Raw genomic sequence first — 14,485 nt, forward strand, 5'->3', positions numbered from 1 at the left:
TCCCCAGAGTTCCCCATGCAGACATGAGTACATGCTCAGTTCAGAATCACTGCCAAGAACTCATCCCTAATGCTGCAGATTTGGGTTGGAACAGATTCACACTGCCTGGTTTCATTGAGGGCATGGAAGTCCACCATGAGGGGATAAAGAGAGAAAAACAAATTCATCAAATGGAAGATACATTGAAAGTGTTTTTCCTTAATGGTTATCCCATTTTTAAACCATTATTTTCCAAGTTGACACCTTTTTTAAAGGAAAAAAACTTTTGTGGCAGTAAAGCCATATACATGGTCTGTATCAGAAAAATACATTTGAGGGTCTGCAGCACAGGACTGAGGGAGCTGTAGATGCTTAAAAGGCAACAGGGCCTGGTTTTCAGTGGCGATGATGATTCTCTATGACAGTCAGGGAAACGCGGTCTCTGAGAGTGATGGGCACATAAAGCCTTGGGGCCAGAGTGCATCACACGGTGTCCAGCCCGAGTCCCTGTCAGATGGTTAGAGGCCTGGGTCTACCCTGCCAGGAGAGGCATGTTTGGGTAACAGGCAGATGGAATTTAGAGCACATGAATGGCTCATTGCATGCCAACCCTGAGTGGGGCAGGAGGCAGGAAGGGTGGGCTGCCGTCTCTGGTTGGCATTCTCAGAGATGTGTAGTCCATCGGCTTGTTCCAAAGAGTGAACACAGGCCTCCGCATGCTCCCAGGCTCCTTGGTATCCCAACAGCTGGAGCTCCTCGATGAGTCATGGGAGTTCTTTGCCAAGAAGTAATGATGGCATTACTCATGGAATTGCTTCACTGCCTTCTGAAGGTTGGCATAAAACCGGGTCATGCTGCGGGGGAAGAAGGAGTCCACCACGTTCTGTGGGAGGTAACCGCTGAGGTCGGTATGGAAGAATGTGACCAGGTTGGTCTTGGTGGGTTCCCTGTAAAGGCAACAGCAGAGCTGTGTTACGATCTACAGCAGAGATGCTGGGGATGAGCACCAGGCCGGTGAGCAGAGCCCAGCCCAGTGGAAATGGCCATGATACAGTGATTGCGTCTCATCCCTTGCTGTGCCCTCTACCCAGGGGTCCTCTCTGGACCTGCTCATTTTCAGGATGGAATCTCGTCCTGTCAGGGATGCAGTCCACAGCCTCTCCAAGCCTCCAGGGAGGGAGAAGTCCCTACTCCCAGTCCAAAAACGCAGTACCTTGCTGCCTGATTCACTCAGCAAATGCTTTCGGAGAACTCACTTTGTGCCAGGCCCTGAGAGGAACGAAGAGATGCTGCCCTTCACTATTTAGGGTCTGCAACCTCCTGGGGGCTCCTGGGACCCTTTCAAGGGGTCTGCAACGTTAACACTATTTTCATAACAACACTAACATGTGATTCGCCTTCTCTCACGTGCATATGGTGGAGTTTTCTGGAGGTTACATGATGTGTGATATTGCAACAGACTGCATGCAGAAGCAGGTATGAGCTTCTGTTAAGCTGACATGAAAGAGATGAGCAAAAATGTAAAAATGCCACTCTTGTCATGATATTTTTTGCTTTTTAAAAATACAGTTTTTAAAAATAATTTATCATGCAGTGAATTTTTATGTTAAAATATTTTTAACATTTCTCAAATTTCCCAGTTACAATTTCAAATACATCAAATAATGATAGCTATAACCTCCATGAACAAAGGCCCTATGAAGCTCTCAAATATATTTAAGGGTATAATAAAGCCTTATGCCAAAATTTTGAGAACCGCTATTTAGAGAACTGGCGAATAATTTGAGCACCTATGAAGGGATTTTGGCCGGGGGTGGGGGAGGGCAGAAGCTCAGAGGACGGCAGGTGGCACAGATGCAGACTGGAAGTCCAGAATCAAAGGGGCACACAATGTGGAGACGGAACACAACTTGGTAGGGACATGAAGCAATCTTCACTGTGACAAACTTCTCAACGGCCAGGACAACAAAGGTAGTATGGGCTTTGTGGAGCTCATTTGGCATTTTATTTGAATGCAACTGTCCACAGCCTCAGCCTCACCAGGAACCCCAGGTAGCTCTATGCCTGCCCATGAGATGTTTCCTGACATCATGCAGGCTACAGGTTTGGAACTGGAGACCTTTTAGAATCCCACTCCTCAGGGTCAAGCACGGTGGCTCACACCTGTAATCCTAGCACTTTGGGAGGTCGAAGCGGTTGTATCACCTGAGGTCAGGAGTTCGAGACCAATCTGGACAACATGGTGAAACCCCATCTCTACTAAACATACACAAATTAGCCGGGCATGGTGGTGGGTGCCTGTAATCCCAGCTACTCGGGAGGCTGAGGCAGGAGAATCGCTTGAACCTGGGAGGTGGATGTTGCAGTGACCTGAGATTACACCATTTTGCACTCCAGCCTGGGTGACAACAGCAAAACTCCATCTCAAAAAAAAAAAAAAAATCTCACTCCCCAAGTCATATAGAAGGACAACGGGCCTGGAGCAGGATGGGGGCCAACAGATCCATAAGATGGGAGAGCATGTGCTCCTCTGCGCTGTGGCTTTTCTCCTCTGCTTGTGCCCTGCTTCCCCAAAGAGGGTGAACTCCAGGGGACAGGGACTTCCTTCCATATCAAAGCCTTAGCATCATTCACACTCCACCTTTCCCTCACCCACCAACCCCTGCCCATCCCGCCTTTGCTAGGGCCTTCTCTCTCATCCCTGCTCCTCCTCCCACTGGGCCTCCTCTGGCCCCCATCACCTCTCAGCAGCATCCTCTTTAGAAACATGAACAGGTGAGTGAGAAATGAGACTCCGTGATCATGTCTCCCTCTGGGTGAGGACTGGGCTTTGTGGTGGGTGGAACATGGGAGAGGCCGTGTGGGATGGGACAAACTCTTCCTCACAGTGGCCTTGGTGAGTGGTAGCTCTTGTATGTACACCATTATGTGACGACAACAACAGAAAGGGCAAAAGGGGGCACAGAGGAGTTGTGGGTCACCCAGTCTCCCCTCAGAAAAGGCTGGGATGAAGGCATCCACTATGGTTGCTAGAAGGATTTAATGAGAGTAGGCGTGAAGCACACTTAGCACCCTTTCTGTGCACAGAGCAAGTGCTCCAGAAATGATACTGTAATGCTGCCTTGACCACAGATACAGGCTCCTCCACCTTGAGAACACATTTCCCCCACCCCCCACGGTCACTTGCAGCTCAACCACCACTACCTCTGGCCTCAACACCACCTCACCCCTGATGAGTCCTCTTGCCCTCTTGCTCACACCCTCTTGCTCAAGAGAGCAAGAGGAGAGAGAAGGCCCTAGCAAAGGTGGGATGGGCAGAGGTTGGTGGGTGAGGGAGAGGGTGCAGTGCAGATGATGCTAAGGCTTTGAGATGGAAGGAAGTCCCTGTCCCCTGGAGTTCACCCTCTTTGGGGAAGCAGGGCATCACAGCAGTTAAGACTGAAGTCAGAGCATGTCCTGCTCAGGCCTCCCCAGTGGCTTCCCATTTTATTCAGAGGAAAGTCCCCAACAGGCTGTGGGCCCTGCTCCCTCATGGGCCGAATGTCCTAGCCTCTCCCCTTGCTAACACAACACCTCCCTCTGTGCTGTTCCTCAGAGGCGCTGCTTTTGCGCTGGCTCCTGCTCCTACTTCTGAGACTTTGCATCTGCTCATACCCCTGCCAGAATGCTCACTCCACCAACATGCCCAAGACTCCCTGCATTTGTGCTTTGTTCAAACGTCTTATTAGGGAAACCCCCTAGACAACCCACTCACACCTTTCCCTGGCACCTTTATCTGGGTTTAGTTTTCCCCAAGGCACTTAACATCTGATACTTACTAGAGCATCCACGAGACAGAACTACTTACATTTGTGTTTAGTCTGTCTCCTCCTGCCTTCATTGGAATCTAAGTTCTAAGAGGACAGATACTCTAGCTGTTTTGAGACATCAGTATCTGCGTTAAGAGCCCAGATTCTGGAGCCAGATGGCCAGAATGAGACTGTGGCTCTCTTACTTGCTGGCTATGTGACCTTGGATAAGTTACTAAACCTCTCTGTGCACCCACCGTTCTTATCTTAAAAATCAGGATCACAACAGTGCCTTAGGGTTGTTATAAAAATAGTTAATTTATACAAAGTGCTTAGAATAGTGGCTGACACAGTAGTGCTGTCTAAATGTTTGCAGCTGCTGCTGCTGCTATTATTGCCGGCTGAATCTAGTGTCCAGAATAGGCCTATCTTCACAGAATAATAAAAGAATAATCATTGTCACAGATTTCAGATCCACAGCCTCATGAGAATAACTGCACAGAGCAGGCTCTGGAAGAAAGTTTTACTGAGAACACATGATGTTTTTAATCAAGTAGACAGGAGTTGGAAGAGTTAACACTTGAATTAAAACCCTCATATAGGCAGGGTTTTGTGGGACTCCAACCAACCTATCAGCAAAATCCATGCAATTGGGCCAGGCGTAGTGACTCATGCCTGTAATCACAGCACTCTGGGAGGCCAAGACAGGGGGATCATTTGAGGTCAGGAGCTCGAGACCAGCCTGGACAACATGGTGAAACCCCCGCTCTACTAAAAATACAAAAATTAGCCAGGCATGGTGGCAGGCACCTGTAATCCCAGCTACTTGGGAGGCTGAGGCAGGAGAATTGCTTGAGCCTGGGAGGCAGAGGTTGCCAAGAGTGAGCTAAGACTGCACCGCTGCACTCTGGCTTGGGTGACAGCCAAACTCTGTCTCAAAAATAAAATAAAATAAAATAAAATCCACGTGATACCTTTGCTATGGGCATGATACTACCCATTATATTGTGCATTCCACCAAAAAGAAGAGAGCAATGGGATTCAGCCCCTGAGAAGAAATGACTCTGCCTCTTATTCTGAAAACTCCTCTCTGTCAGACCCGGCACCATTGAAAGGTGAGTCCTAGCATCTGACTACTAGGTGGGAGAGGACAAGGAAATGAGTCCAGGCCAGGGCATCTAGGGCACCCTATATATTGAGAGAACTGAAACTGAGCGCAGGTGTGTATGTTTGTGTGTGGCAGAGCACAGCTGTGCTATTTTCAAAGTCAAAATTGTGTTACATCTAAGAAAAGTCTTCATGTGATGTCTGAAAAGCCAGCTTAGCAAAGAGGGTAACATAAAGGTGCTAGGTCTGGGCTTGGTATAATCCCATGACGCCGAGGCCCACCTCCTGGGACAATGTGGTAGAAGCACGGACCCCTTCCCTCCAGGCGTCTGTGTGGAGACTGCAGGGAACACTGCGACACACCTGCAAGGTGCAGTTTCTTTCGCTGTCAACTTGCATGATTCCCAGGATAAATGAGGGACAGGTAATTCATTACACAGAAATTTCCTGGCAAGATCCTGGCCATGACCTGTGGCAAATGGGAATAGAGAGTCCCCGGGGTCAATTCTGAGGCTGACTTACAGTGTGGTCTCAGAACTGCCCTTTAGGCCTGAGTTCCGCCACATTCCTTGCCGAGGAGAGATGATCACTGAGTGAAATGTGGGGTGGGGACTGCTATCTTCAAAGCTGCTCCTGTCTGGCAGAGGGTATTCAGGGAGGACTTGGAGCACAGACCCTGCCCTGCCAACCTCCTAGCCTTTGAGTCAGGACACATCACTGAATCTCCCCAAACCTCAGTTTCCTCATTTGCTAAATGGACCATGACATTTGTTTAGCCTGGAGGCTGCAGGGAAAATTTCCTGCATCACAAATAAGAGTAACGCCTCCCCTCAATTCTTGCCCATGTGCCAGGTACTCTCAGGAGGTTCTGCTTACGCAGATGTGTGTGAAAGTATTTTGTATCGTCACAATCTAAACAGCTGTAAGGCATTTTTCTTCTTTTGAATCATAGTCAAAGTGCCCCTTTTCAGAGAAGGTCCACAGGGAAGGCACGGTTAGGTCTGAGCCATGTACCTCAATGCAGGAAATTATCCTTACCCTGGAAGAGGTTCACAGAAGCAACCACAAGGATGGTTAAATCCTCTCACAAAACCTGGCTTCGGGGGACACAAGGGGTGTTCCACATGGGTGGCTGGAAGACAGTGCAGAATGTCAGTGAGTTACAACTTCAGACAGTCAGGCCACCGCCACTGGGATGCCATAGAACACACAGACTGGACTACCTGCAGCCCTGGAGTCTGTGAGGGACTCTTGCCCTTTGGCGTGAGGTCCCCCTACTCCCACCCTACTCCCCCTTACACTCACACATACAAATACACTCTCACATGCGTGTACACAAACTCACACACATGCACACACACTTGCACTCACACACACTCATCTGCATTCACGCATAAACACGCACATAGCTTTCCCAAGCTTGTCAAGAATATTAGAGAAAAGAACATTCTAGAACACAAGGTTTGGGAGTGCGAGGAGGCACGTGCCTCTCTCAAATCCCAGCCAGGAGAGGCATGGATGCATCCAACTCTCTCATGTAGAAGAATTGGAGGAATGGCAGGGGCTGTGCAGAGGCAGGAGCCCTGCTCCTCACTGGACATTAAGGGAGTGGACAGCACCCAAACTCTCAAGAAGACATGGCCATGGATTTTTCACACGTTTTTTGCCACCCAACTAACCTACATGTCTACAGCAAACACCATGAGCTTCGGCAGGAAAAAAAAAAAAAGGGAGGCACTGGCAAAACCGTGACTTAAACATAGAATTACTGGTATGTGGACTGTCTTGCCTCAGACCCCCATGGCCCTGAATCCCCCCAAACCCAACCAGATGAGGTAGGGGACTCAGAGTGTGAGTTTCTGGTGATTTCTGGTTGCTTGGCTCTCCTTAAGGAACTGTGAGGTGCAGAAGAGAAAGCCCAGCATCGTAGGAAGGCATGGCAGCTCCTCTGGGCACCACTCACCGTTGGAACTGATGGTCCCATCCTCATATCTCTTGACTAGCACCAAGTCCACAAAATCTCTGGGAGAAATGAGCTTCATGGCAGCTGAGGGGGTGGAGGTTCTGCTTACACACAGGGTCTGTCAAACCAAAGAAGCATGTAGCTGTGACTGCTGGCCGGACATCTTCTCCCAACTCCCACTCCATCCCTCAAGGTCTGGGAGAGGTACCAGGACCGACAGTAGGGTGGCACTATAAACAGTAAGATCCAGAGCAAATCTTCCCAGGAACCAGGTGTCATGGAAATACACCCAGTTTGTAAGATGAGGGCTGTGACACAGGCTGCCCACAGCTATCTAGCTGCAGACCAGTGCCATGCTGAAGTCATGTCTCACAAGTGACCATAAGAGGTACCATTTATTGAGCACCTAGTAAGAGCCTGGCTGGACAAAGCTCTCAGTTGTCCCTTACCTTTAGAAACAGGTATCATTAATCTCTACTACAGGTGAGGAAACTGACACTTGGAGAGACTAAGGAACTCAGCACGAAGCTCATGGTGGAGATGGGATTTGAACAGGACCAGAGCTAGGGAGAGGGAAGAAAGGCCACTCTTTTTTAGGGCTGACCCTGCACTTGCTCAGCCTCCTATGTTGTGCCTGGGGCAACTCTTTGGTTTACCCTAGTCCCAGCCCCAGGAGGGAATACCTTGAACCTCACTCAATCTCAGCATATCCCAGTAGTCCACACTCCCATTTTATAAACCAAGGATGCTGGGCTTTCTCCCATTCATCCCATCCTGCAAGAGAGCGGGGCCCAGGCTCTCTCGGGGTCACAATGGAGAACTACAGGCCAGGTCTGCGATGGAACAGTCCTGGGGAGAAGTCTCAGGGGAGGTGAGTGGGGCTGGTAAAGGTCTCCATCTCTTTGTCTTTCCCCTCAGGTATTAAGACTTGGGGCACCACGTGTTGCTGAGAAACTTTTCAGCAGGGACACTTTTGGCCTCAGGAAATTAATCTTCAAATGGGCGTGAGATGCCTGGGGGCACTTGAGCACTTTGCAATGGGTGCAATGAGGATGAATTTCCAGATGACTCTACTCCATGTTTCCTTCATCCCTTAACGACCTGCCTGGGAACAGGCTGCACCTGCACACAGGGTCTCCTTTCCCATTTGAAGAAAAGCACAGCATATGCCCATTCATCTAGAATCATCCTATCATGAATTGTCCCAGTGTGTAAAATCCTCCAGGGTGGCAAAGGGACAATTAGGAGTGCTGGCTGCAATATGTAATCAAGGCAGTATACACTGGTGTTAGAATTTCATGTTTTTCCCTTTCTTAAACACATTCCAAAACTTGGTGTTAAAAACAAGGCAATTTTGTCATTTCTAAATTCTGGTATTCTGTAACAGTAATGGCAGAAGTGATGAAAAATTTGAAAAAAAATTATACTGCTTCCACCTCTGATGATTGCCCCCAGGTGCATCATTCCTGAGGTACAGTGTCTGGAAACCAAGATGAGGAGAATTTTGGAAAGAAATTTTGAAGACAGCAGCAGCGCATGTCATAAATGCGACAAACTCATGGCATGGCCCTGTATCCTATCCATCCATCCACCTATCTATCCATCATCTATTTTATTTTATTTTTTATTTTATTTTATTTTATTTTATTTTTTTGAGGCGGAGTCTTGCTCTGTCGCCCAGGCTGGAGTGCAGTGGCCAGATCTCGGCTCACTGCAAGCTCCGCCTCCCGGATTTACGCCATTCTCCTGCCTCAGCCTCCTGAGTAGCTGGGACTACAGGCGCCCGCCACCTCGCCCGGCTAGTTTTTTTTTTTTTTTGTATTTTTTAGTAGAGACGGGGTTTCACTGTGTTAGCCAGGATGGTCTCGATCTCCTGACCTCGTGATCCGCCCGTCTTGGCCTCCCAAAGTGCTGGGATTACAGGCTTGAGCCACCGCGCCCGGCCATCATCTATTTTAGAATTAGGATATTTGAGAGTTGCCAAAAGCATGCTGAAAAATGCCAGTCTGCAAGGAAAAGCCCTTTCTCCATATTTTCATTGTTTCACTAAATGATAAAGAGCTACCACTTGGTAATTCTCCACTTTTTTGTAAACCTGAGCTCACCAGTAGCCTGTGCTTCCCCTCTACTTTGTAGCTGTCTATTGAAAAGTTTGTATCTTTTCATGGACTTATGAGTTAATTAGAAAAAAGAGCTCCCATTCATCTCAGCTAAAGATGCAAAATGTTTTACTTGTCACATTTAATATTTCTTTATCAGAATTTATAATATAATGATGTTATTTTAATGAATTACACTCATACCTCAATCCAATTTAAAAAAAAAAAAAAATTAGTCTTGGCCAGGTGTGGTGGCTCACATCTGTAATCCCAGCACTTTGGGGGGCCGAGATGGGGGTATCATGAGGTCAAGAGATCAAGACCATCCTGGCTAACATGGTGAAACCCCGTCTCTACCAAATATACAAAAATTAGCTGGGCATGGTGGCGTGCCCCTGTAGTGCCAGCTACTCGGGAGGATGAGGCAGAATTGCTTGAACCCGGGAGGCGGAGGCTGCAGTGAGCCCACATCGTACCACTGCACTCCAGCTTGGCGACAGAGTGAGACTCTGTCTCAAAAAAAAAAAAAAAAAAAAAAAAATTAGTCTCATGATTACAGGAAATATATGATTAAAAAAATTTCCATTTCTATGCATATTTATGATGCAAGATGATGACTTCCAAGAACAACCATGTATTAAATTAGGATAAAATTCAGAGGGCTACGTGGAATGGAAATTTGAGTTCTAGGAAAACAGTTACATACAATTTCTGACTATTTAATAAACTTTGTTCATGTATTTTAAATAAAAATTTATATATTATTTAGATACATCTAAAAGAATGTCATTGCTTTGTTCAAAACTGGTATTTACATGTCAAAAATGATACACTTTGCAACTTATAAAAATAAGTTGTCAACTAAATGTTATTAATAGATGTGAACTGGATGTGTGAGGATGATGCATAATTTCCCAAAAATCTGTTGGAAGCATGTAAGCAAAAAGCGTGAAGACCCTCATACCAGAGGGTAACTGGGGTCATGCAGGTACATGGGGCTGCTACTGGCCCAGGCTTCAGGGAAGTGGGTGCCAGGGGCTGAGGGTCCTGTGTTGCCTAGTGCAGCAGCCCCACACAAGGAACAGGTATGCTACCCCCAGAGACTCTGTTTGGGGCTTCTCTGCCTATCTGAATCATGACGTTTCCCACCAGGAAACTGGGCTGAGGCTGGCCTCCAATGCTGCAAGCAGTGGGCAGCCTGTGTTTGCAGGACATATTCCCCTGACAAAAGGTATCACGGACCCCTTCCAGAAGAAATGGGAGGGAGTTACTATAGCAGGGCCCAGACACTATCTAGAGATAACATGCTTGGGAAGATTTACATCAGTGATGCTTTGGATAATTTCAAAACCGGTCACATTCTCATCCCACTTCACTCGTAGGCCTCCAACGGCTGGCTTCACACAGTCCCACACCTCCTCTGGTGTCCCATATACGATGCCTTCTCCTCGGTACCTGGAGCATAAAAAGGAATTTGACCCCAATGCATCAATCAAATTTGTTTATCTTGTGATTGTATCTAAGGACTAGAAGGTGAACCATGCCATGTCTGTCACTACTCTTTTGGGACAGGCTTGCAGAGAAGGGGCTGAAACTTACTAGCCCCACCTCCCTTCAGGTCTGCAGAAATGGACAGTGAGCTTTCACAAGAATACAGTTTGCTGAAAATGATTTCATTAAAAACAGTAAGGCTTTTCTGGAGGACAATTGATTACGGGTTGTAGGGTTGATATGAATATTTTAAAAGGCAAACCCATAAAGATACCAGGAAGGGTGCGGCACCTCTGGTAAGCTTTGAACGAGGCATGCACTTACAGGTTCCCTGGAAACTCCACAGATGGCCTCCAGGAAACTGAAACTCCATTCTGTCAAAAGGCACAGAACCACAGAATTTTAGAGCTAGAAGGTCTCTGGTCACCTGGCTTAATCCCCTGTTTTACAGAAGAGGGGTCAGAGGCCTCAAGAGATACGACTCTCCAAGGCTGTGCAACCCATACGTGGAAAAGCTGGGACTAGTCTTGGGCAAAGCTGTCCCCACAGCAGAATGTGATGAAGAAAAGATCTCAACTGGCTGACTCCAAGAGCCGTGGGTGGTTTTCAAATTATCTAAAAGCCACCATGCATTCTGTTTCCTTGAGCAACCCAGGGCTACTTGTTAAAAGTCAGAAGTGTCAAGCAAAACTACCCCCATGCTACCCTCTGGCAACGACAAAGAGAGGGGTTCACGCTGTAATGAACAGAGTAAAGGCTTTAGAGGCTGGTGTTAGGGTTCCAGTCCTAAACAGCATTCAACAGCCAGGTGACCTTGGGTAACTCACTGAGTGAAAGGAACAGATACCACCTTAAGTCATTGTAAGCATAACAGGTCCAATCTTTTTTTTAAAACAATCCCCACTGGAATCCCTCTCAATCGGGTCCAGGGGATTGGGGTGCAGAAAACAACGGGGAGAGGAGTGGCTTGGGGGCTTCTGGGGACCCGGGCTCCACGAAGCGGTCTCCGGGACCCCTTCCCGCCCAGCTCCTCACTCACGCCTTCCCGGCAAATCTTCCAGCCTGCTATGTCCCGCCGGTACCGGAGCACCTTCTCGGCCACAGCCTCGCTCATCTGGGCTGCCAGCGTCGGGTCCATTGCGCCGGGAACTGCGCTTGGCCGCCGGGTCGCTGGTGTTTTGAGCGGCGGCGCTGGATCCGGAGTGCCTGAAAGCTGGAGTTCTGGGAGGAGCTCGTAGCCCCGCCTCTTTCCCCGCCCCCGCTCCCGAATTGGTGCAGGCCCTCAGACGGATCCCGCCTCCCTAAGATTGGCAGGACCACAGACTGCGGGGCCAGGCTCTCCAGTTAGCATCAGCGCCTGGGCGGGTCCCGGAAGCCTCCGGCGTGCCTGGTAAGGTCCTGCCGTATCCGCCTCCTTCTTGTACAGTTGTGGGAGGGGCTCTGGAGCCCCGGGACTCTAAGATGGCCAATGACGGAGACCCGTTGGGCCAGGCCAGGTCGCAGACAATGTCGACTGTTTGTTTAAGAAGCGTGGACTCTTGTCCTGAGTGCACCGAAGCTTTCAGCCTGCGGGACGGTGGTGCGATTTGCATTAGAGGTGCAGGGTGGGAGAGGAAATGCGCGTGGAGACTGGGCGCGTGCAATGGTGGGAGAGGTGTGGGGCAGGGGTGCGGGGAGTGGCGGTGAAGAGAAGAGGACCCATCGTAGAGTATTTAGGAGATGGAAGGTGAAGGTCTCTGCCCCCGATTGTGGATGTTCAGAAGGAGAAAGCATCATGACTCCCAGCCTTGGCCACCTGGCAGCTTACCTGAGATGGAGAAGAGATAGGCTGGGTTCAGTTCTGGGCATATTTAGTTGGAGGTGCCTGAGGGGCCTCTAGTACAGGTGTCCAGGAGTCAATGCAATGCGCTAACATCTGCGAGAGGCCCGGCTTTATTAGAGATATGGGAGTTCTCTGCTTCCAGCTTCCCTGGAGCTGCGGAGAGTGAGCCAGGGTCGCGTCTTCCCAGTGTGAATAGCAAGGACAGCCTCGGTTTCCCCTTTTCCCCTCTTCTGCACTATCACCAACTAAATATTTGAAAAGGTCAATATTGAGGTCTGTTTCTTATCTTTCTTTTTTGTGTACTTATTGTTTCCTTTAAACTTTGGATATAAATGTTTGGAAGAGTAGTGTAAACAAAATGACAACTTGAAAGACCTTTTTGGAAGATATGAAGGGCAGCCAGGCTGTGAAGAAGGCCTGGATAGGGAATTAGGGAGCTCAAGATCTAGACCCAGTTTCACTCATTATTCTTTGAGCTTCAGTTCGCTCCAAGGTGAAATGGGACACATCATAAATGTTCCTAGTGGGGTCTGGTGGCTCACACCTGTAATCCCAGCACTTTGGGAGGCCGGAGCAGGAGATCACTTGAACCCAGGAGTTCGGGACCAGCCTGGGCAACATGGCGAGCCTCCGTCTCTACTAAAAATACAAAAATGAGCCAGGCATGGTGACGAGGGGCTGTTATCCCATCTACTTGGGGGACTGAGGTGAGAGGATCTCTTGAACCCAGGAGGCAGAGGCTGCAGTGAACCGTGATTGCACCACTGCACTCCAGACTGGGCTACACAAAGCAAGACTCTGTCTCAAAAATTAATAAAAATAAACAAACAAACAAATGTTCCCTATGGCCTTGTGAAGAGCAAAGGAAGTAACTCATGTGAATACTCTCAGGACCCATAAAATAAAAGACTAGTAAATTAACCCCAATTAAATTTAAGCACATCAAAATTTCAAAAAAAGTTAGATAATATGAGAAAAAATCAGGACACACTTTAACACATAAGTTTTCTTATTGAACCAAGGGCTCATACAAATCATTAAGCAATTTTCAGACAACCCCATAGACAAAAAGAATGCATTAGACATGGAAAGATACTTTGTGGAAAAATTAATTGACATGACTAACAAAGCTATAAAAAGATGCAGAACCTCACTCGTTGTTAGGGAATTAAAAATTAAAGCAAGGAGAGGCTTTTTTTAAACCTATTGATGGACAGACATGAAGAAGTTTGTTTATACCCTGTGTTGGTGAGGGTATGGAGAAATAGTTATACACTGTGGATGAGAGTATAAATGTATGCAACCTCCTGGGAACAGAATAACAACATGTATTAAAATTTTACTCTACTTGTTCTTTGATCCAGTGACTCTTCCTGCACAAAGATGTATAAAATTAATCTTGCAACTGGAAGCAACCTATTTAACAGTATATTAAACAAAGTTACAGAACATCCATTTAGTGGAATATTATGTAGCCATCAAAATAACCTAGCACAGATGGTGGAAAGTGGGGGTGAAGCAGATCCCCTGTAGGACTATAGTAGCACTATTTTGCTCCTAGGAAATGGGAACGTCTGGATATACAAAATATTTGGAGAAGCAAACTGTTTGTCCGCGAGGCCTGTGACAAACTGGAAGTAGGAGATTGGTGAGGTTGGGGCAGCCTTGGAACAGGCCACTCATCTATTTTATCACTGGAGGCTGGCACGGGGCAGCGTGAGCAGATGGTTGGAATAGAGAGCTGGTTCCCAGGGGCCTGGGACAGAAATCTATTTTGTAGTCTGTCTGAGGCTGCAGTTTGGAGCTGAAGGGGATGGAGGAATGACAGCTCTGGAGATTCCGTAGATCAGAGCCCTTCCCACAAGGTCCTGAGAGGCCTCTGAGTCACCCAGTTGTCCACCAGACTTCATCAAAGTCCCAGTTGAATTTTTATTAGGTGTATATGGGGGTAGGTAGTCCAGTAGCTTCTAACTCACACCACCACCAGACAAACTATAGAGGGGATGGGCCCAAGTGTCCACATGCTCCAATCTTACAAGGCCCTGAATAGAGTGCAGTGTCTGCTTTCCACTTAGACACTGATGAAGAATTGCATGCATATTTACTAAGTTAGCTTGGGCAGATGCTATGTGAATCTACAAATGTAAGCATGTCTATGTTTATTGTTTACTCAGCAACAGCTAATCATTACTCAGCACTTACCTCTTGCTAGCCACTATCCTAAGCACTTTACCTG

General features: G+C 47.8%; 1 protein-coding gene and 1 long non-coding RNA gene across 2 annotated transcripts in view; one reads left to right on the forward strand and one right to left on the reverse strand.

The window, feature by feature from the left end:
• Positions 1 to 189: 189 nt before the first annotated feature.
• Positions 190 to 11,643, reverse strand: STARD5 (StAR related lipid transfer domain containing 5). Its single transcript, XM_025390308.1, has 6 exons — positions 11,467 to 11,643; positions 10,752 to 10,801; positions 10,259 to 10,391; positions 6,838 to 6,955; positions 5,913 to 6,006; positions 190 to 926 (listed from the first exon to the last, which is right to left on the reverse strand). The coding sequence occupies exons 1-6, from the start codon at positions 11,563 to 11,565 to the stop codon at positions 779 to 781; spliced, it is 642 nt and encodes a 213-aa protein (XP_025246093.1). The 5' UTR covers positions 11,566 to 11,643; the 3' UTR covers positions 190 to 778.
• A 154-nt stretch (positions 11,644 to 11,797) lies between these two features.
• Positions 11,798 to 14,485, forward strand: part of LOC112627765 — a 37,862-nt gene continuing 35,174 nt past the window's right edge. The window contains exon 1 of the long non-coding RNA XR_003120223.1: positions 11,798 to 12,024. This is a non-coding gene — a long non-coding RNA (uncharacterized LOC112627765). The remainder of the gene's footprint in view (positions 12,025 to 14,485) is intronic.

This window comes from Theropithecus gelada, chromosome 7a (assembly GCF_003255815.1).
Source record: "Theropithecus gelada isolate Dixy chromosome 7a, Tgel_1.0, whole genome shotgun sequence".
NCBI lineage: Eukaryota > Metazoa > Chordata > Mammalia > Primates > Cercopithecidae > Theropithecus > Theropithecus gelada.